Source organism: Serinus canaria, chromosome 3, assembly GCF_022539315.1.
Source record: "Serinus canaria isolate serCan28SL12 chromosome 3, serCan2020, whole genome shotgun sequence".
Taxonomy (NCBI): domain Eukaryota; kingdom Metazoa; phylum Chordata; class Aves; order Passeriformes; family Fringillidae; genus Serinus; species Serinus canaria.
Window position 1 is genome coordinate 111,794,145 of NC_066316.1, and position 22,728 is coordinate 111,816,872.

General features: G+C 56.2%; 1 protein-coding gene across 1 annotated transcript; it reads right to left on the minus strand.

Moving 5' to 3' along the window:
• Nucleotides 1–12,558: 12,558 nt before the first annotated feature.
• Nucleotides 12,559–21,031, minus strand: LOC127059350 (uncharacterized). The gene is made up of 10 exons (XM_050971910.1): nt 20,107–21,031; nt 19,908–20,023; nt 16,914–16,952; nt 16,627–16,665; nt 16,471–16,509; nt 16,354–16,431; nt 16,132–16,248; nt 15,982–16,098; nt 14,885–15,708; nt 12,559–14,768 (listed from the first exon to the last, which is right to left on the minus strand). Exons 1-10 carry the CDS (start codon nt 20,995–20,997, stop codon nt 14,029–14,031), a joined length of 3,000 nt encoding a protein of 999 aa, XP_050827867.1. The 5' UTR covers nt 20,998–21,031; the 3' UTR covers nt 12,559–14,028.
• Between the last annotated feature and the right edge of the window lie 1,697 nt (nt 21,032–22,728).

The following is a 22,728-nucleotide window of genomic DNA, read 5'->3' on the forward strand; positions in this document are numbered from 1 at the left end:
GTCACTGTGGGGACAATGGGGACAGTGGGGACAGCAGGGACACCCAGGGACAGTGGGCACACCCAGGGACAGCAGGGGACAGCAGGGACAGCAGGGGACATCAGGGACAGCAGGGACAGCAGGGACAGCGTGTCACCACGGGGACACTGGGGACAGATGGTGACAGGGACTGATGGCAGGGGACAATGGCAGGGGACAGTGACAGGGTTGGTGACAGTGATTGGTGACAGGGATGGGGACAGGGGTGGTGAAGAGTGGCAGAGATGGTGACAGGACAGGGGTTGGTGGCAGGGATGGGGACAGGGATTGGGGACAGGGATGGGGACAGGGATGGTGACAGGGATGGGAGACAGGGATGGGGACAGTGACAGGGATTGGGGACAGGGATGGGGACAGGGATTGGGGACAGGGATTGGGGACAGGGATGGGGACAGGGATGGTGACAGGGATGGGGACAGGGATGGGGACAGGGATGGGGACGGGATTGGGGGACAGGGATGAGGACAGGATGGTGACAGGGATGGGGACAGGAGGGGACAGGGACTGGGGACAGGGATTGTGGACAGGGATGGGGACAGGGATGGTGACAGGGATGGGGACAGGGATGGGGACGGGATTGGGGACAGGGACTGGGGACAGGGATTGGGGACAGGGATGGGGACAGGTGACAGGGTTGGGGACAGGGATTGGGGACAGGGATGGGGGACAGGGATGGGGACAGGGATGGGGACAGGGATGGGGACAGGGATGGGGACAGGGATTGGGGACAGGGATGGGGACAGGGATTGGGGACAGGGATGGGGGACAGGGATGGGGGACAGGGATCGGGGACAGGGATGGGGACAGGGATTGGAGACAGGGATGGGGGACAGGGATTGGGGACAGGGATTGGGGACAGGGATGGGGACAGTGACAGGGATGGGGACAGGGATGGGGGACAGGGATGGGGACAGGGATGGTGACAGGGATGGGGGACAGGGATGGGGACAGGGATTGGGGACAGGGATGGGGACAGGGATGGTGACAGGGATGGGGGACAGGGATGGGGACAGTGACAGGGATTGGGGACAGGGATGGGGACAGGGATTGGGGACAGGGATGGGGACAGGGATTGATGGCAGGGGACAGTGGCAGGGGACAGTGACAGGGATTGGTGGCAGGGATTGGGGACAGGGATGGGGACAGGGACTGATGGCAGGGGTCAATGGCAGGGGACAGTGACAGGGAATTATGACAAGATGGCGACAGGGATGGGGACAAGGTTGGGGACAGGGACTGATGGCACTGCCCACACCCTCTCCTGTCCCTGGGTGTCTCTGGATACCCCTGAATGTCCCTAAATGTCCCTGGACATCCCTGAATGTCCCTGGATGTCCCTGGATGCCCCTGGATGTCCCTAAATATCCCTGGACATTCCCTGGATGTCCTGGACATCCCTAAATGTCCCTGGATGTCCCTGGATGTCCCTGGACATCCCTGGACATCCCTGGATGTCCCTAAATGTCCCTGGGTGTCCCTTGGTGTCCCTTGACATCTCTGGATGTCCTTAAATGTCCCTGAATGTCCCTGAATGTCCCTGGATGCCCCTGGATGTCCCTAAATATACCTGGACATTCCCTGGATGTCCTGGACATCCCTAAATGTCCCTGGGTGTCCCTGGATGTCCCTGGGTGTCCCTGGATGTCCCTGAACGTTCCTGGACATCCCTGGATGTCCCTGAATGCCCCTGGATGTCCCTGAATATTCCTGAATGTCCCTGGATGTCCCTAAATGTCCTGAATGTTCCCCAAACTTTTGGATGTCCCTGGATGTCCATGAATGTCCCTGGATTCCCTAAATGTCCCTGGGGTGTCCTGGACATCCCTGGATTGTCCCTAGAGTGTTCATGGGTGTCCCTGGATGTCCCTGGATATCCCTGAATGTCCATGAATGTCCCCAGATGTCCCTGAATGTGCCTGGACGTCCCTGGATGTCCCTGGGTGTCCCTAAATGTCCCTGAATGTCCCTTGGTGTCCCTGGACATCCCTGAATGTCCCTGGACATCCCTAAATGTCCCTGGGTGTCCCTGGGTGTCCCTGGATGTCCCTAAATTTCCCTGGACATTCCCTGGACATTCCCTGGACATGTCCTTAAATGTCCCTGTGTGTCGCTAAATGTCCCTGAACATTCCTTGACATCCTTGGATGTCCCTTGGTGTCCCTGGACATTCCCTGGATGTCCCTGGGTGTCCCTGGGTGTCCTTGGATGTCCTGGACATCCCTGAATGTCCCGGAATGTCCCTGAATATCTCCAAACATTCCTGAATGTCCTGGATGTCCCTGAATGTCCCTGGACATCCCTGGATATCCTTGGAGGTCCCTAAATGTCCCTGGGTGTCCCTGGATGTCCCTGGATGTCCCTAAATGTCCCTGGACATCCCTAAATGTCCTGGGTGTCCCTGGGTGTCCCTGGATGTCCCTAAATGTCCCTGGACATCCCTAATTCCCTGGGTGTCCTGGATGTCCCTGGACGTCCCCACTGACCATTCCCATCGGCAGGACGATGCCACCACCACCACCATGAGGTGATAACCTCGGGAATTCCGGGGAATTCCGGGAATTCTGGGAATTCCATTGGCAGCCCTGACCTGCTGGTAGAAGTAGAGCAGCGTGGTCCTGTCCTCATGGAAGCTCTCCATGAAATCCTGGGGCAGGTTAGCGGAGCTGGAGGTCGTACCTGCGCGGAACCCGTCCCTGATGCCACCGGAATTCCAGGGGTGGTGGGGGACACCGAGGGGGACAATGCCACCACCTCCCCAACCCCCCCAAGGGGGGGGTGTTCCCACCTCCACTCGGCTTCCAGGTGGAGGCACTCGTATTTGTCCTGGACCTGGCCCACGGTCAGCAGGGTGTGCAGCCAGTGGATCTCCCGATTTGACGTGCTTGAGGCGCAGCCCGTAGCACTCGGGCAGGCGGACGGACGGCCCGATCGATCCGACTCAGCAGGATGGAGTGGGATCACTCCTGGGAAAGGGGGGGGGGAAACCACAGGGATCTGGTGAGCTGGATCCTGAGGGATCAAGTCCTGGGGTAAACAATCCCTAGGGATATGGTGAGGTGGATCCTATGGGATTAAGTCTAGGAGAAAACCCCCCAGGGATCTGGTGAGGTGGGATCCTAGGGATGAACTCCTGGGGTTAAAAGCCCAGGATCTGTGAAAAGGGGATCCTGAGGGATCAATTCTGTGGGGAAAACCCCAGGGATCTGGTGAGGGGGGATCTCGAGGGATCACCTCCTGGAAAGGGAGAGGGGGAAATAAACCAGGGATCTGGTGAGGGAGATCCTGAGGGATCACCTCCTGGAAGGGGGGAGGGGAAAAAAAAACAGGGATCTGGTGATCTGGATCTCGCGAGGGATCACTCCTGGGGGGAAACCCCAGGGATTCTGGTGAGGTGGGATCTACAGGATGAACTCCTGGGGGAAAACCCCAGGGATCTGGTGAGGGTGGATCCTGATGGATCAGCTCCTGGGGGGTGGGGGGAAGAGGGATCCACTCCTGGGGAAAAATCCCCAGGGATCTGCTGAGGTGGGATCCTATGGGATTAACTCCTGGGAGAAAACCCCCAGGGATCTGGTGAGGTGGGATCCTGAGGGATCAGCTCCTGGGGGTGGGCGGAGGAGGGATCCACTCCAGGGATCACGGAATGGTTTGGGTGGGAAAGGAGTGAAGATCACGTCCAGGTCCAGCCCCACCATGCCAGGGTGACCCAAGGTTTCCTTGGACGCTGCCAGGGATCCTCTGGGAATCCCAGCCCAGCCAGAATTCCTTCCCCAAGATCCCCAAGATCCCAAATCCGTGACCCTCTGGCGTGCTGGGAGCCATTCCCTGTCCCCACATTCAGGCCCCTTTCCCAAATCCCTCTCAGCTCTCCTGGGTTGGATCCAGCCCCATCCCGACTCCTCTGGGAAGGAATTGTGGGATCAGGGGCTTCCCTGGGAGTTGGGGACTCAGGCAGGGTCTCCCTTCCCTTCTCCATCCCAAATTCCATAAAAAATCCCTCGGGATGGATCTGAGTGTCCTTGATCCCAGAATCCCGGGATGGTTTGGGATGGGATCCATGGACCTTCAGTCCCAATCCCAGGGCACACTCCACCATCCAGGGTGATCCAACCCACCCTGGGACCACTGCAGGGATCAAGGGATCTCTGGGGAATTCCAGCCCAGCCAGGAATTCCTTCCCAAGATCCCACATTCCCAAGCTCCCCTTTCCCACTGGAAGCCATTCCCTGGCTCCTGCCCCTCCAGCCCTTGCCCAAATCCCAGCTCTCCTTTCCCTCTGGAAAAGGCTCCAAGGATTCCCTGCTCCTCAACCACGTGGGAAACGCGGCTGGAAGGAGCTGAATTCAACCAATCCCAGCCTCAAATACCCAAACCCACCCCAAATTCCCAATATCTGCCCCAAACTCCCAATCCCAACCCTGAATTGCCAATCCAAGCCCCAAATCCCCAATCCAAGCCCCAAATCCCCAATCCCAGCCCCAAATTCCCAATCCCAGCTCTTAATTCCTAATCCCAGCCCTGAATTCCCAGTCCCAACCCCAAAATCCCAATTCCCACCCCAAATCCCCAAATCCCAACCCCAAATCCCAACCCCAAACTCCCAAATTCCCAAATCCCCAAATTCCCACCCAAAATCCCCAATCCCCACCCCACATCCCCAACCCCCAATTCCCAAACCCAACCCAATCCCATCCCCACCAAATCCCAACCCCAGTCCCCAAATCTCCCAATGCCCCAAATCCCACCCGAATCCCACCCCAAATTCCCAACCCAACCCAAATCCCCAACCCCACCCCAAATGTCCCAATCCCAACCCCAATCCCAACCCACCCAAAATCCCCCAAATCCACCCAACCCCAAATCCCCAACCCCCAAATCCCCAAATCCCAACCCCAATCCACCCAACCAAATCCCCAAATCCCAACCCAAGATCCACAACCCCAAATCCCAAATCCCCAATGCCCACCCCAAATCCATCCAAATCCCAAATCCCCAAATCCCCAAAGTCCCCAAATTCCCAAATCCCACCAATTCCCAATCCCACTCCAAATCCCCAACCCCAAACTCCCACCCCAAATCCCAACCCCAAATCCCCAATCCCCAAATCCCCAAATCCCCAAATCCCAAACCCCCCAATTCCCAGCCGGCATTCCCACCTACCCGGATCTCGGTGGCCACGGAGCACTTGACCAGTTTGAAGTTCTTGCCCAGGTTGAAGCTGTTGCTGTAGAAGCAAACCTTGAGGATCCGCGTCTCCTCCTGCTCCCGCCCATCCCGGAGCGGATCCCGGTGAGGATCCCGGTGAGGATCCCGGTGAGGATCCCGGTGCGGATCCCGGTGAGGATCCCGGTGAGGATCCCGGTGAGGATCCCGGAGATCCCGGTCGGTGTCGGTGGTCTCCAGGAGGCCGGGCAGGCTGCGGCAGGAGCTGCTGCGGGGCCGCGCCGGCGGCTCGGGGAGGGCGGCCATGCTCGGGAGAGCGCCGGGGGCGTCAGCGGAGGAGCATCCCTTCCCTGCGGGAACCGCGGCGCTGTCACCTCCATGGGGACAATAGTGTGTCACTGTCACCTCCACGGGGACAATACTGTGTCACTGTCACCTCCACGGGGACAATAGTGTGTCATTGTCACCTCCACGGGGACAACACCGTGTCACTGTCACCGCCATGGTGACACTATCCCATCCCTGTCACCTCCACGGGGACAACACCGTGTCACTGTCACCTCCACGGGGACAACAGTGTGTCACTGTCACCTCCACGGTGACACTATCCCATCCCTGTCACCTCCAGTGACACCTTTGTGTCCCCGTCACCGCCATGGTGATACCACTGTGTCCTCAACACCTGCTCGGTGATACCACTCTGTCCCTGTCACCTCCACGGTGACACTATCCCATCCCTGTAACCTCCATGGTGACACCTCTGTGTTCTTGTCACCTCCATGGTGACACTTCTCCATCCATGTCACCTCCATGGCGACACTAGCCCATCCCTGTCTTCTCCATGGCGACATTACCACGTCCCTCCATGGTGACACCTCCCCATCCATGTCACCTCCATGGTGACAATACTGTGTCACTGTCACCTCCACGGTGACACTATCCCATCCCTGACGCCTCCAGTGACACCTCTGTGTTCTTGTTACCTCCATGGTGACATCACCACATCCCTGTCACTTCCATGGTGACACTACCCTGTCCCTGTCACCTCCACAGTGACACTCCTGTGTCCCTGTCACCTCCATGGTGACACTTCCCCATCCTGTCACCTCCATGTGTGACACCACTGTGTCATCATCACCTCCACGGTGACACCTCTGCCCTCCAGTCACCTCCAGTGTGACGACATTCACTCACGTCCCATCCCACTGGTGACACTATCCCATCCCTGTAACCTCCATGGTGACACCTCTGTGTTCTTGTTACCTCCATGGTGACATCACCACATCCCTGTCACTTCCATGGTGACACTTTCCCATCCATGTCACCTCCATGGTGACACTTCCCCAACCCTGTCACCTCCATGGCGACATTGCCACGTCACTGTCACCTCTGTGGTGACATTACTGTGTCATCATCACCTCCACGGTGACACTATCCCATCCCTGTCACCTCCAGTGCACATTGCCATGTCCCTGTCACCCTCCATGGTGACACTCTCCCATGTCCCTGTCACCTCCACTCGTGACACCATTGCTGTCCCTGTCACCTCCATGGTGACACATCTGTGTTCCTGTCACCTCTATGATGACACTTCCCCATCCCTGTCACCTCCATGGTGACAATACTGTGTCATCGTCACCTCCATGGTGACAGTTCCCCGTCCATGTCACCTCCATGGTAACAACACCGTGTCACTGTCACCTCCATGGTGACACTATTCCATCCATGTCACCTCCATGGTGACACTTCCCCAACCCTGTCACCTCCATGGCGACATTGCCACGTCACTGTCACCTCTGTGGTGACAATACTGTGTCATCGTCACCTCCACGGTGACACTATCCCATCCCTGTCACCTCCATGGTGACATTGCCACGTCCCTGTCACCTCCACAGTGACACCTCTGTGTTCCTGTCACCTCCATGGTGACACTTCCCCATCCCTGTCACCTCCGTGGCGACATTGCCATGTCACTGTCACCTCTGTGGTGATACTACTGTGTCATCGTCACCTCCACGGTGACATTATCCCATCCCTGTCACCTCCACGGTGACACCTCTGTGTTCTTGTCACCTCCATGGTGACACTTCTCCATCCTTGTCACCTCCATGGTGACACCACCGTGTCCCTGTCACCTCCATGGTGACACTTCCCCATCTATGTCACCTCCACGTGACAACACCATGTTCTTGTCACCTCCATGGTGACACCTCCCTGTTCCAGTCATCTCCATGATGACACCTCTGTGTTCTTGTCACCTCCACGGTGACACTATCCCATCCCTGTCACCTCCATGGCGACATTGCCACTCCCTGTCACCTCCATGGTGACAGTTCCCCATCCCTGTCACCTCCATGGTGACAACTCTGTGTCCTCATCACTCTCCATGGTGACACCTCTTCTGTCCTTGTCACCTCCATGGTGACAACACTGTGTCACTGTCACCTCCACGGTGACACTATCCCATCCCTGACGCCTCCAGTGACACCTCTGTGTTCATGTTCACCTCCATGGTGACATCACCACATCCCTGTCACCCCCCTGGTGATACCACCTGTCCGTCACCTCCACGTGACACTCGTGCCTGTCACCCATGTGACACCTCTGTGTTCCTGTCACCTCTATGATGACACTTCCCCATCCCTGTCACCTCCATGGTGACAATACTGTGTCATCGTCACCTCCATGGTGACAGTTCCCCGTCCATGTCACCTCCATGGTAACAACACCGTGTGACTGTCACCTCCATGGTGACACTATTCCATCCATGTCACCTCCATGGTGACACGTCCCCATCCCTGTCGCCTCCGTGGCGACATTGCCACGTCACTGTCATCTCTGTGGTGACAATACTGTGTCATCGTCACCTCCACGGTGACACTATCCCATCCCTGTCACCTCCATGGTGACATTGCCACGTCCCTGTCACCTCCACAGTGACACCTCTGTGTTCCTGTCACCTCCATGGTGACACTTCCCCATCCCTGTCACCTCCGTGGCGACATTGCCATGTCACTGTCACCTCTGTGGTGATACTACTGTGTCATCGTCACCTCCACGGTGACACTATCCCATCCCTGTCACCTCCACTGATGACACCTCCCCATCCCTGTCACCTCCACGGTGACACCTCTGTGTTCTTGTCACCTCCATGGTGACACTTCTCCATCCTTGTCACCTCCATGGTGACACCACCGTGTCCCTGTCACCTCCATGGTGACACTTCCCCATCTATGTCACCTCCACGGTGACAACACCATGTTCTTGTCACCTCCACGGTGACACTATCCCATCCCTGTCACCTCCATGGCGACATTGCCACGTCCCTGTCACCTCCATGGTGACAGTTCCCCACCCCTGTCACCTCCATGGTGACAACTCTGTGTCCTCATCACCTCCATGGTGACACCTCTTTGTCCTTGTCACCTCCATGGTGACAACACCGTGTTCTTGTCACCTCCACAGTGACACTATCCCATCCCTGTCACCTCCATGGTGACACCTCTGTGTCCCTGTCACCTCTGGCGACATTGCCATATCCCTGTCACCCCCATGGTGACACCTCCCTGTCCCTGTCACCTCCACAGTGACACCTCTGTGTCCCTGTCACCGGCATGGTGACACTTCTGTGTTCCTGTCACCTCTATGATGACACTTCCCCATCCCTGTCACCTCCATGGTGACAATACTGTGTCATCGTCACCTCCATGGTGACAGTTCCCCGTCCATGTCACCTCCATGGTAACAACACCGTGTCACTGTCACCTCCATGGTGACACTATTCCATCCATGTCACCTCCATGGTGACACCACCGTGTCCTCATCACCTCCACGGTGATACCACTCTGTCCCTGTCACCTCCATGGTGACATCACCACATCCCTGTCACCTCCCTGGTGATACCACCGTGTCCATGTCACCTCCACAGTGACACCACTGTGTCCTCATCACCTCCAGGGACACCTCTGTGTCCCTGTCACCTCCATGGTGACAACACCGTGTCACTGTCACCTCCACGATGACACTATCCCATCCCTGTCACCTCCAGTGACACCTCTGTGTTCTTGTTACCTCCATGGTGACATCACCACATCCCTGTCACCTCCCTGGTGATACCACCGTGTCCTTGACACCTCCACAGTGACACCTCCTTGTCACCACTATGGTGACAACACTGTGTCACTGTCACCTCCACGGTGACACTATCCCATCCCAGTCACCTCCATGGTGACACCGCCCTGACCTTGTCACCTCCACGGTGACACCTCTGTGTTCTTGTCACCTCCATGGCGGCACTTCTCCATCCTTGTCACCTCCCTGGTGACACCACCATGTCCCTGTCACCTCCATGGTGACATTGCCACGTCCCTGTCACCTCCGTGGTGATACCATTGTGTTCTTGTCACCTCCATGGTGACACTTCCCCATCCCTGTTGCCTCCATGGTGATATTGCCACGTCACTGTCACCTCCGTGGTGACAATACTGTGTCATCGTCACCTCCACGGTGACACTATCCCATCTCTGTCACTTCCGTGGCGACATTGCCACATCCCTGTCACCTCCATGGTGACAATACTGTGTCATCGTCACCTCCATGGTGACACTATTCCATCCCTGTCACCTCCATGGTGACATCACCACATCCCTGTCATCTCCATGGTGACGCCTCCATGTTCTTGTCACCTCCACAGCGACCCCTCTATGTCCCTGTCACCTCCATGGTGACACCTCCCTGTGTCCCTGTCACCTCCAGAACAACATGTCCTTGTCACCTCCCCAGTGTCACCTCTGTGACCCTGTAACCTCCCCAGTGACACCTCCCTGTCCCTGTCACCTCCACAGTGACACTTCTGTGTTCTTGTCACCTCCACTAAGACACTTCCCTGTGTCCCTGTCACCTCCAAACCGACACGTCCATGTCCTTGTCACCTCTAGAGTGACACCTTTGTCTCTATGTCACCTCCATGGTGACACCTCACTGTCATATCCCCAGTGACACCTCCATGTCCCTGTCACCTCCCTGTCCCTGTCACCTCCACAATGACACCTCCATGTCCCTGTCACCTCCCTGTCCCTGTCACCTCCACAGTGACACCTCCATGTCCCTGTCACCTCCACAGCGACCCCTCTATGTCCACGGTGACACCTCCCTGTGTCCCTGTCACCTCCAAACCATGTCCATCTCCTTGTCACCTCCACGGTGACACCTCCCTGTCCCTGTCACCTCCACGGTGACACTTCCCTGTGTCCCTGTCACCTCCAAAACATGTCCATGTCCTTGTCACCTCCAGAGTGACACCTTTGTCTCTATGTCACCTCCATGGTGACACCTCACTGTCACATCCCTAGTGACACCTCCATGTCCCTGTCACCTCCCTGTCCCTGTCACCTCCACAGTGACACCTCCATGTCCCTGTCACCTCCACAGTGACATCGCCACAGCCCTGTCATCTCCATGGTGACACCTCCATGTTCTTGTCACCTCCTCGGTGACACCTCCCTGTCCCTGTCACCTCCACGGTGACACTTTCCTGTGTCCCTGTCACCTCCAAACCAACACGTCCATGTCCCTGTCACCTCTAGAGTGACACATTTGTCTCCATGTCACCTCCATGGTGACACCTCCATGTTCTTGTCACTTCCAGAGTGACACCTCCCTGTCGTTGTCACCTCCACAGTGACACCTCCAAACCGACACGTCCATGTCCTTGTCACCTCCAGAGTGACATCTTTGTCTCCGTGTCACCTCCATGGTGACACCTCCCTGTCACCTCCACAGTGACACCTCCCTGTCCCTGTCACCTCCGTGTCCCTGTCACCTCCCTGTCCCTGTCCCTGTCACCTCCAGAGAGGCCCCACCCTGACTCCGACCGATTTTCTCCTTCGTTTTTAGAGGGGATAAAAAACCCCAAAAGTCCCAAATCTGCCTAAAAATGTCACCGGAACCAGAGGGGAAACAGCTCCAACCCTTCCCAGAAAAAAATATTTGGGATCAGGATCTGGGGTGATCCCAAATTTTGGGATCCCTTTGGATCCCAAATTCTGTGATTTAGGATTTTTAGAGGGGATAAAAAACCCCAAAAATCCCAAATCTGCTCTAAAATTTCAACCAGAGGTGGAACAGCTCCAACCATTCCCAGAAAAAAAATATGGGATAAGGATCTGGGGTGATCCCAAATGTTGGGATCCAAAGGGATTTGGGATTTTGATAGGGGATAAAAAAAACCCCAAAAATCCCAAATCTGCTCTAAAATTTCAACCAGAGGTGGAACAGCTCCAACTTCCCGAAAAAATTTGGGATGACCAAATTTGGATCCAAAAGATTGGGTTGGGATTTGGGATTTTTAGAGGGGATAAAAACCCCAAAAAATCCCAAATTTGCTCCAAAATTTCAGCCAGAGGTGGAACAGCTCCAACCCTTCCCAGAAAAAAAATTTGGGATGATCGCAAAATTTGGGATCCAAAAGGATTTGGGATTTGGGATTTGGGATTTGTAGAGGGGATAAAAATCCCAAAAATCCCAAATCTGCTCCAAAATTTCAACCAGAGGTGGAACAGCTCCAACCCTTCCAAGAGAAAAAAACGGGATGAGGATCTGGGGTGATCCCAAATTTTGGGATCCAATGGGATCCCAAATTTGGGGATTCCCGAGGATTTTGGGAGGGGAGCAAAGGTGCGGAGGAGCCTCTGGAATGTGGAATTCCTCATCTGGAGGAGCCTCTGGAATGTGGAATTCCACATCCTGAGGAACCTCTGGAATGTGGAATTCCTCATCCGGAGGAACCTCTGGAACGTGGAATTCCTCATCTGGAGGAGCCTCTGGAATGTGGAATTCCTCATCCGGAGAAACCTCTGGAATGTGGAATTCCGCATCTGGAGGAGCCTCTGGAATGTGGAATTCCGCATTGGGAGTAGCCTCTGGAATGTGGAATTCCTCATCTGGAGGAGCCTCTGGAATGTGGAATTCCTCATCCGGAGGAGCCTCTGGAATGTGGAATTCCTCATCCGGAGGAACCTCTGGAATGTGGAATTCCGCATCCGGAGGAGTTCAGGTTAATGATTAAACCTGCAGGAGCCAGAGGAGCTGATCCAGGGCTGGGAGAGCTGGGAATGCGCCCCGGGATCGGGATCGGATCCAGGGAAGGGATTTTGATGGGATTTGGGGATGGAAAGGGAAGGGAGACCCTGCCTGGAGTCCCCAATTCCCAGGGAAGCCCCTGGATCCCAAAATTCCTTCTCCAGGAGTTGGGATGGGGCTGGATGCAAAGCCAGGAGAGCTGGGAATGTGCAGCTGGATCAGGGAAGGATGCAGGGAATCCTCGGAGCCTTTTCCAGAGGGAAAGGAGAGCTGGGATTTGGGCAAGGGCTTGAGGGGCAGGAGCCAGGGAATGGCTTCCAGTGGGAAAGGGGAGCTTGGGATGGTGGGATCTTGGGAAGGAATTCCTGGCTGGGCTGGGATTCCCAGAGAATTCCTGGCAGTGTCCAAGGGTGGGTTTGGATCAGCCTGGGATGGTGGGAATGGGATGGGATTGAAGGTCCATGGATCCCATCCCAAACCATTCCAGGATTCTGGGATCAAGGACACTCAGGATTCATCCCAAGGGATTTTTCTGGGATTTGGGGATGGAAAAGGGAAGGGAGACCCTGCCTGGAGTCCCCAATTCCCAGGGAAACCCCTGGATCCCAAAATTCCATCCCAGAGAGAAGTTGGGATGGGGCTGGATCAAATCCAGGAAAGCTGGAGAGGGATTTGGGAAAAGGGCCTGGAATGGCAGCACAGGGAACAACCAGAGGGTTGGGATTTGGGGATTTAGGGATTTTGGGATCCGGGAAGGAATTCCTGGCTGGGCTGGAATTCCCAGAGAATCCCTGGGAATACCCAAGGGTACCTGGGATCACCCCTGGGATCATGGACCAATCAGGATGGGACCGGGATGGGATTTCAGCTCCCTCTCCCCCCAAATTATTTTGGGATCTTTTCGCTCTTTGGGGTTTTTTTTTTTAAATTCACCTCCAGTTTTTGGGGTTTTTTGGGGCGTTTTTGGGGTTTTTTGTGCTTTCCTCGCCCCCGGGGCCTCTCGGGGCCGGCTCTGCAGGAAGCCACATCCTTTGCACAACCCCGGGTGACATTGGGGACACGTCCCCAACCCAGGTGGCCGCAAGAGCAGCCTGGGGACAGCCGGGCCACCTCCCCCACCTCGTCCCTTCCTGTCCCCCACATTCCGAGGCCACCCCGACCCCAATAAAACCTGGATGGGTTTGGGATCCCAGGGAATTCCGGGTGGGGATGACCCCAAATCCAGCCCCGGGGACAGCGGATTTTTAGGGGATTTTTAGGGGATTTCTGGGGATTTTTAGGGGATTTTTAGGGGATTTTTTGGGATTTTTAGGGGATATTTTGGGAATTTTTAGGGGGGTTTTAGGGGATTTTTTGGGTATTTTTTGGGATTTTTCGGGGTTTTTAGGACATTTTTAGGGGATTTTTAAGGGATTTTTTGAGAATTTTTTGAGGATTTTTTGGGGATTTTTTTGGGATTTTTAGGGGATTTTTAGGGGATTTTTGGGGAATTTTTAGGGGATTTTTCAGGAATTTTTCGGGATTTTCCCGGGAATTTTTAGGGGATTTTTTTGAGAATTTTTAGGGGATTTTTCGGGGATTTTTAGGGATTTTTTTCGGGAATTTTCAGGGGATTTTTTGAGAATTTTTAGGAGATTTTTAGGGGATTTTCCGGGATTTTTTCGGGATATTTTAGGGGATTTTTAGGGATTTTTAGGGACAGAAATATTCCATTTATGGGGTTTCTTTTTCCCCCCCAATTTTTCCTCATTCACGGCCCCATTCCCGCGGGGGTGGCACGGGGACAGCAGGGCTGGATGTCCCCAGCCTGTCCCCATCCCGTCCCCATGGCTGGGAATGGGATGCAGGGAGCAGCCCATGGAATATCCCAAGGGGAATTCCCAGCAGCACCCTCGTGGCCAGAGCTGGGGACATCGAGGGACATCTGGGGACACCGAGGGACACCAGTGTCCCCTCAAACCCCACAAGGACACGAGGGACAACCCCGTCCTTCCCATCCAACCCCGTCCAGACCTTCCCATCCCAAATCCTTCCCCTTTCCAGACCTGGAAAATTGTCCCTGGTGACATCGCCACCCCCTTGTCGCCCTGTCACCTCCCCTCCGCCTTGGGGACACATCCCCGCGCTCCCCGTGACGCAACCGCGGGGACACGGAGGAAACGAAACCGGGCCCGGCGCTGCCACCAACGTCCCCTCCCCGCCCCCCTCCTCACCCCGTGTCCCCTCGTGTCTCCCGGTGCCACCTCCTGTCGCCTCCCGGCCACGGTGCCACCGGCAAAGTCCCCGCGGGGCCCGGGGCCACCTCCCGGCACCAGGAAGTCGCCCCGGTGGCTCGCGGTGAAGTTCGGCTGCGTCCCCGCCCGCTGTCGCCTCCCCGCCGCAGGGCGCTGTCGCCAAGTCCCCGGGGGTGGCACCTCGGGTGACAACTTCGAGGTGTCGTCGTCGTCGTCGTCTCCCCCCGTCCACCCCGGGTTCCAAAATTGCCCCTGGGGAATTCTCCGGGATGAGTTTTCCCGGGATCCGCCCTCCGCCAGGTGAGCGGCTCCTCCCGGCGCGCGGAATTCCCGGCGCGCGGAATTCCCGGGATGCCAGAGGCACTTACGGAGTGGTGGCCCCGCTGTCGCCGCTGTCGCCCCCACCTCCCCGGGGTGGCCCCGATGTCGCCCCCGGGGTGGCCCCGATGTCGCCCCCGGGGTGGCCCCGATGTCGCCGCTGTCGCCGCCGCTGTCCCCGCGCAGAGCGAGCGCCGGCGGCGCTTCCTGCTGTGACCGACTCGGGTGCGCAGAGGGACCGGCGGCGGGAGCCGACACCGGAACCGGCACCGGGACACGGAACCGGCACCGGGACACGGTACCAGGACACGGAACCGGCACTGGGACCCAGAACACAGCACCTGACAGCAGCACCGGAATCAGGATTGGCACCGGGACCGGGCACCAGAACCTGCACTGGAACTCAGAACCCAGCACCCGATAGAGGCACCAGAACCGGGACACGGAACCGGCACCAGGACACGGACCCGGCACCTGAGAGCAGCACCGGAACCAGGACTGGCACCGGGACCCAGAACCGAGCAGCTGACAGCAGCACCGGAACCAGGAACGGGACCAGGACCCGGCACTGGCACTGGTACAGGCAGTGGGACCTGACACCGGAACCGGCACCGGGACACGGGACCGGCACCCGACAGTGGCGCCAGAACCGGGACTGGCACCGGGACACAGAACACAGCACCTGACACCGGGACCAGGACCGGAACCTGGTACCGGGACCAGCACCCAGCGCCCAACAGCAACAGCGGGACCCGGAACCAGGACCTGGCACTGGCACCAGGACCAAAAACCCAGGACCTGACAGCAGCACCGGAACGGGGACTGGCACCGGGACTGGGCACCAGAACCAGCACCAGGACCCAGAACCCAGCACCTGACACCGGAACCAGCACCAGGACCCAGAACCCAGACCCTGACACCAGAACCAGCACCGGGACCCAGAACCCAGCACCTGACACCTGAACCAGCACCGGGATCCAGAACCCAGCACCTCACACCGGAACCAGCACCGGGATCCAGAACCCAGCACCTCACACCGGAACCAGCACCAGGACCCAGAACCCAGCACCTGACACTGGAACCAGCACCGGGACCCAGAACCCAGCACCTGACACCGGAACCAGCACCAGGATCCAGAACTCAGCACCTGACACCAGAACCAGCACCGGGACCCAGAACCCAGCACCTGACACCGGAACCAGCACCGGGACCCAGAACCCAGCACCTGACACCGGAACCAGCACCAGGACCCAGAACCCAGCACCTGACACCAGAACCGGCACCCAGAACCCAGCACCTGACACCAGAACCAGCACCAGGATCCAGAACCCAGCACCTGACACCAGAACTAGCACCGGGATCCAGAACCCAGCACCTGACACCGGAACCAGCACCGGGATCCAGAACCCAGCACCTGACACCGGAACTGGCACCAGGACCCAGAACCCAGCACCTGACACCGGAACCGGCACCCAGATCCCAGCACCTGACACCGGAACCAGGACCCAGATCCCAGCACCTGACACCGGAACCAGCACCGGGACCCAGAACCCAGCACCTGACACCAGAACCAGCACCGGGACCCAGAACCCAGCACCTGACACCGGAACCAACACCGGGACCCAGAACCCAGCACCTGACACCTGAACCAGCACCGGGACCCAGAACCCAGCACCTGACACCGGAACCAGCACCGGGACCCAGAACCCGGCACCTGACACCGGAACCAGCACCGGGACCCAGAACCCAGCACCTGACACCGGAACTGGCACCAGGATCCAGAACCCAGCACCTGACACCAGAACCAGCACCAGGATCCAGAACCCAGCACCTGACACCGGAACTGGCACCAGGATCCAGAACCCAGCACCTGACAGCAGCACTGGAACCAGGGCTGGCACCAGGAACCGGGACCAGGCACCAGAACCAGCACCGGCACCCAGAACCCAGCACCCAACAGCGGCACCAGAACCGGGACTGGGACCAGGACCCGGCACTGGCACAGGGACAGACAGTGGGACCCAACACCAGAACCGGCACCAGGACACGGTAATGACGCTGGGACCCAGATCCCAGCACCTGACACCGGAACCAGCACCGGGACCCAGAACCCAGCACCTGACACCGGAACCAGCACCAGGACCCAGAACCCAACACCTGACACCAGAACCAGCACCAGGACCCAGAACCCAACACCTGACACCAGAACCAGCACCAGGACCCAGAACCCAACACCTGACACCAGAACCAGCACCAGACAGTGGCAGTGGCACCGGAACCGGCACCGGCACCAGCACCAGACAGCAGCACCAGGACCTGGAACCAGCACCCGCCAACGGCAGTGAAACCCAGAAGCGGAACCAGCACCGGCACCGTGACCCAACACCGGTGCTGGAACCGGAACCGAGACCAGCAACTGCAGCCAACGCCGGTACCGGGACCAGAACTGGGACCAGGAACCAACACCCAGCACCCAACACTGGTACCGGGACCAGAACTGGGACCAGGAACCGACACCCAGCACCCAACACCGGTACCGGGACCAGAACTGGGACCAAGAACCAGAACCCAGCACCCAACGCCGGTACCGGGACCAGAACCAGGAGTCAGAACCAGAACCCAGCAGCCAACACCGGACCCAGCACCAGGACCGGGACCCAGCACCCAACACCCACCAATGGCACCAGGACTGGAACCGGGACCCAGAACCCTGGGACACTGCCAGGGATCCAGGGATTCTCTGGGAATTCCAGCCCAGCCAGGAATTCCTTCCCGAGATCCCAAAATCCCAAGCTCCCCTTTCCCAGGGAATTCCCTCCATTCCCAGCTCTCCTGGGTTGGATCCATCCCCATCCGAACTTCTCTCTGGGATGGAATTTTGGGATCCAAGGGCTTCCCTGGGAACTGGGGACTCCAGGCAGGGTCTCCCTTCCCTTTCCCATCCCCAAATCCCATAAAAATCCCTCGGGATGGATCCTGAGTGTCCTGGATCCCAGAATCCCAGAATGGTTTGGGATGGGATCCATGGACCTTCAATCCCATCCCAGGGACACTTCCCACCATCCCAGGGTGATCCAAACCCACCCTGGGACACGGCCAGGGATCCAGGGATTCTCTGGGAATTCCAGCCCAGCCAGGAATTCCTTCCCAAGATCCCACATTCCCAAGCTCCCCTTTCCCACAGGAAGCCATTCCCTGGCTCCTGCCCCTCCAGCCCTTGCCCAAATCCCAGCTCTCCTTTCCCTCTGGAAAAGGCTCCAAGGATTCCCTGCATCCTTCCCTGATCCAGCTGCACATTCCCAGCTCTCCCAGCCTGGCACTGCATCCAGCCCCATTCCCAGCTCTCCTGAGGGCTCCCAAAATTCCTTCCCATTCCAAGGAAATCCCCAAGGCAGCCAGAACCATTCCCAGAATTTCCCAGATCCCGTCGAGTTCCTGCCCATCTGACCCCCACCATGCTCTGGGGTTATTCCCAGCTCCCAGCTGTTATTCCAACCTTTCCAGAGTGGGAAAACTTCAGAGTGGGTGGGGTTGGGAGCAAGGCTGGGCAGAGACCCCCATCCCTAATTCCCAAATCCCAAATTTCCAAATCCCAACATCCCTGAATGCCACCGCTTCCCACATCCCATTGCTTCCCAATATCCCGTATTCCCTGCATCCCATCGCTTCCCACGTCCCAATTTCCCAAATTCCCAATATCCCATTTTTCCCTGCATCCCATCTCCTCTTCCATCCCGTTTTCCCCTCCTTCCCATTCCCACCTGTATCCCATTTTCCCTGCATCCCATTTTCCCCACCATTCCCATTCTCCCTATATCCCATCTCTCTTGTATCCCGTTTCCTCCTGTATCCCATTTCCCCTGCATCCCATTTTTCCTCCTCCCCGTTTTCCCTGCATCCCATTTTCCCTCCACCCCATCTCCTTTTGCTCTCTGTTTTCCTCTGCTTCCCATCTCCTCTGCTTCTCATTTTCCCACACATCCCATCTCTCCTGCATCCCATTTTCCCAGTTTCCCACCTCCCCCTGCATCCCACTTTCCCTGTGTCCCCATCTCCACTTTCATCCCATTTTCCCTGCTTCCCATCTCTCCCTGCTTCCCATCCCTCCTTCATCCCATTTTCCCTCTTTCCCATCCCTTCCCAGCTCCACCTGCACCCCCTTTTCCCTGTCTCCCCTGTCTGTTGTATCCCATTTTCCCTGTATTCCCTGTATCCCATCTCCTCCACTTTCTCCACTTTCCCTTGCATCCCATTTTCCTCCGCTCCCATCTCCTCTGCTTCCCATCTTTCCCTGCTTCCCCTCTCTCTCTGTTTCCTATTCCCACCTGTATCCCATTTTCCCTCCTTCCCATTTCCACCTGTACCATCTTCCCCTCTATCCCATCTCCCCCATCTCCCCGTTTTTCCTGGATCACATTTTCTCTGCATCCCACCTTCTTTTGCTCCCCATTTTCCCTGGATCCCATCTCCTCTACTTCCCATTTTCCCTGCATCCCATCACCACCTGTATCCCATTTTCCCTGCACCCCATTTCCCCTGTTTCCCATTTCTCTTTTATCCCATTTCCCCTGCTCCCCATTTTTACCTCCTTCCCATTTCCACCTGTTTCCCTTTTCCCTGCATCCCATCACCACCTGCATCCCATTTTCCCCACAATTCCCATTTCCCCTGCATCCCATCTCTCTTGTATCCCATTTTCCCTGCATCTCCTGTATCCCATCTCCTCCAGCTCTCGGTTTTTCCATGCATCCAATTTTCTCTGCATCCCCTTTTCCCTCTTTCCTCTCTCCTCTTTCATCCCATTTTCCCTGGATCCCATCTCCTCCGGCTCCCCACTTTTCCCTGCATCCCATTTTCCCTCTTTCCCATCTCTCTTCTATCCCATTTTCCCTGCAGCCCATCTCCTTTTCCTCTCTGTTTTTCCCTACTTCCCATCTCCTCCTGCATCCCATTTTCCCTGCTCCCCATTTTTCCTCCTTCCCATTCCCACCCATATCCCATTTTCCTGAGCTCCCATCTCCTCTTTTATCCCATTTTCCCTGCTTCCCATCTCTCCCTGCTTCTCATTTCCACCTGAATCCCATTTTCCCCACTTCCCATTTTTCCCTGCTTCCCATCTCCCCCTGCATCCCATTTTCCCTGCATCCCATCACCACCTGTATCCCATTTTCCCTGCATCCCATCACCACCTGCATCCCATTTTCCCCACAATTCCCATTTCCCCTGCATCCCATCTCTCTTGTATCCCATTTTCCCTGCATCCCATCACCACCTGTATCCCATTTTCCCTGTTTCCCATTTCCCCTGTTTCCCATTTCTCTTTTATCCCAGTTTCCCTGTTTCCCATTTCTCTTTTATCCCATTTTTCCTCTTTCCCATCTCTCCCTGCATCCCATCTCCACCTGTATCCCATTTTCCCATGTTTCCCACCAACCCCTTTCATCCCATTTTCCCTGTATCCCCTGTAGCCCATCTCCTCCAGCTCTCCACTTCTCCCTGCATCCCATTTTCCCTGAATCCCATTTTCCCTGCATCCCATCTCCTTGTGCTCCCCATTTTTCCCTGGATCCCATCTCCTCTGCTTCCCATTTTCCCTGTATCCCATCTCCTCCAGCTCCCCACTTTTCCCTGCATCCCATTTTCCCTCTTTCCCATCTCTCTTGTATCCCATTTTTCCTGCAGCCCATTTTCCCTGCTTCCCTTCTCCTTTTCCTCTCTGTTTTTCCCTGCTCCCCATTTTTCCCTGCTCCACATTCCCACCTGTATCCCATTTTCCCATGCTCCCATCTCCTCTGCTTCCCATTTTCCCAATTTCCCATTTTCTCTGAATCCCATCTCCCCCTGCTTCCCACTCCCTCCTGTATCCCATTTTCCCTGCATCCCATTTTCCCGTGCTCCCATCTCCCCTTTCATCCCATTTTCCCTCTTTCCCACCTCCTCTCCTTCCCATCTTTCCCTGAATCCCATTTTCCCTCTTTCCCATCTCTCCTGTATCCCATTTTCCCTGCTCCCCATTTTCCCCTGTATCCCATTTTCCCCTGCATCCCATTTTCCCTGCCCCACATTTTTCCCTGCTCCCCATTCCCACCTGTATCCCATTTTCCCATGCTCCCATCTCCCCTGCTTCCCATGTTCCCAATTTCCCATTTTCTCTGAATCCCATCTCCCCCTGCTTCCCATTCCCACCTGTATCCCATTTTCCCATGCTCCCATCTCCCCTGCTTCCCATGTTCCCAATTTCCCATTTTCCCTGCATCCCATCTCCCCTGCTTCCCATTCCCACCTGTATCCCATTTTCCCTGCATCCCATTTTCCCATGCTCCCATCTCCCCTTTCATCCCATTTTCCCAGTTTTTCCCACCTCCTCTCCTTCCCATCTTTCCCTGAATCCCATTTTCCCATCTCCCCCTCTATCCCATCTCCTCCATCTCCCCACTTTTCCCTTCATCTCATTTTCCCCTCTTTCCCTTCTTTCCCCTCATCCCCTTGGGATCTGATTCCCAGCAATCCCACATTTTCCAGGGAATCCGACCCCTTCCCAGCAATCCGACCTTTTCCTGGGAATCCAACCCCTTCCCAGCAATCCAACCCCTCCCAGGGATCCGACCTTTTCCCAGGGATCTGACCTTTTCCCGGGAATCCGCCCCCGGATCCTGGCAGCGCTGCCGGGAATCCTACGCACGGGAATGAGTCAGGATCGGGGAGAACAGGGAAGGAACTCAGCGTTCCCGACATTCCCGATGTTCCCGAGCCGGGATGGGATCGGATCCAACCATCTGGGAAGAGAAAGCTCTCCAGATGTCCTGGAATTTCGGGATGGAAGCTTCCAGGAGGATCCTCAATCCCACTTTTTTTTGGCTGTTGGGGTTGTGATTCCCAGCTGATCCCAGCCTCGTCATTCCCAGCCCTGCAGCCCATCCCAGGAATTCCATGGGATCCCAGGCATTCCCACAGGGAGAATTCCCAAGTTTCAGGGGGATGTTTCCCAATTTTCCAAATGATTCCCTCTAATCCCCATCCCGATGGACATTTTGGCCATTCCAGCTGCTCCAGCTGGGAGCACTCCCAAAAAAAGGAATCCCAAAGCATCCCCAGGCTTTGGAAAAATCCCAAATCCCAAATTTTTCTGGACCAGAAAAGAAGGAATTCCCAACTGTTCCCTGCCCAAAAATGATCCCGGAAAAATTTGGGAATTCATTTTCCAGCCTGTGCTGACCCAAGATTGAGATCCCACGGCTCCGCCAAATTCCCAAATCGTGGATGATCCATTCCCACATTCCCATCATTCCCACGTGTCCATCGTCTCCGTATTCCCATCATTCCCAGATATCCCATCATTCCTTGTGTCTCTCATTCCCACATATCCCTCTTTTCCATGTGCCAATCATTCCCGTGGATCCATCACTCACAGATATCCCTCATTCCCGTTTTCCCATCCTTCCCATATTCCCATCATTCCCACATGACCAACATTCCCATGGATCCATCATTCCCATCATTCCCATGGATCCATCATTCCCATCATTCCCATTTTCCCATCATTCCTATTTCCCCATCATTCCCAGATTCCCTCATTCCTGTATTTCCGTCATTCCCATGTATCTGTCATTCCCATATTCCCATCATTCCCAGATATCCCATCATTCCCATGTGTCCATCATTCCCATATTCCCATAAATCCCAGGTATCCATCATTCCCACATTCCCATTATTCCCACCTATCCCTCATTCCCACATATCCCTCTTTTCCATGTGCCTATCATTCCCATCATTCCCATCATTCCCACTTGTCCATCATTCCCACATTCCCATCACTCCTATATTCCCATCATTCCCATTATCCCATCGTTCCCACATTCCCAACATTCCCAGGTATTCATCATTCCCAGCATTC

Coding starts and splice junctions, on each gene's coding strand:
- LOC127059350 (XM_050971910.1), bottom strand. CDS start 20,997: ATGGGATTCAGAGAAAATGGGAAATTGGGAACATGGGAAGCAGGGGAG. Junction 16,249..16,353: donor GGTGCTGGTTCCGGTGTCAG/GTGCTGGGATCT, acceptor TTCCGGTGTCAG/GTGCTGGGTTCTGGATCCCG. Junction 14,769..14,884: donor GACAGCGGGGCCACCACTCC/GTAAGTGCCTCT, acceptor AGAATTCCCCAG/GGGCAATTTTGGAACCCGGG.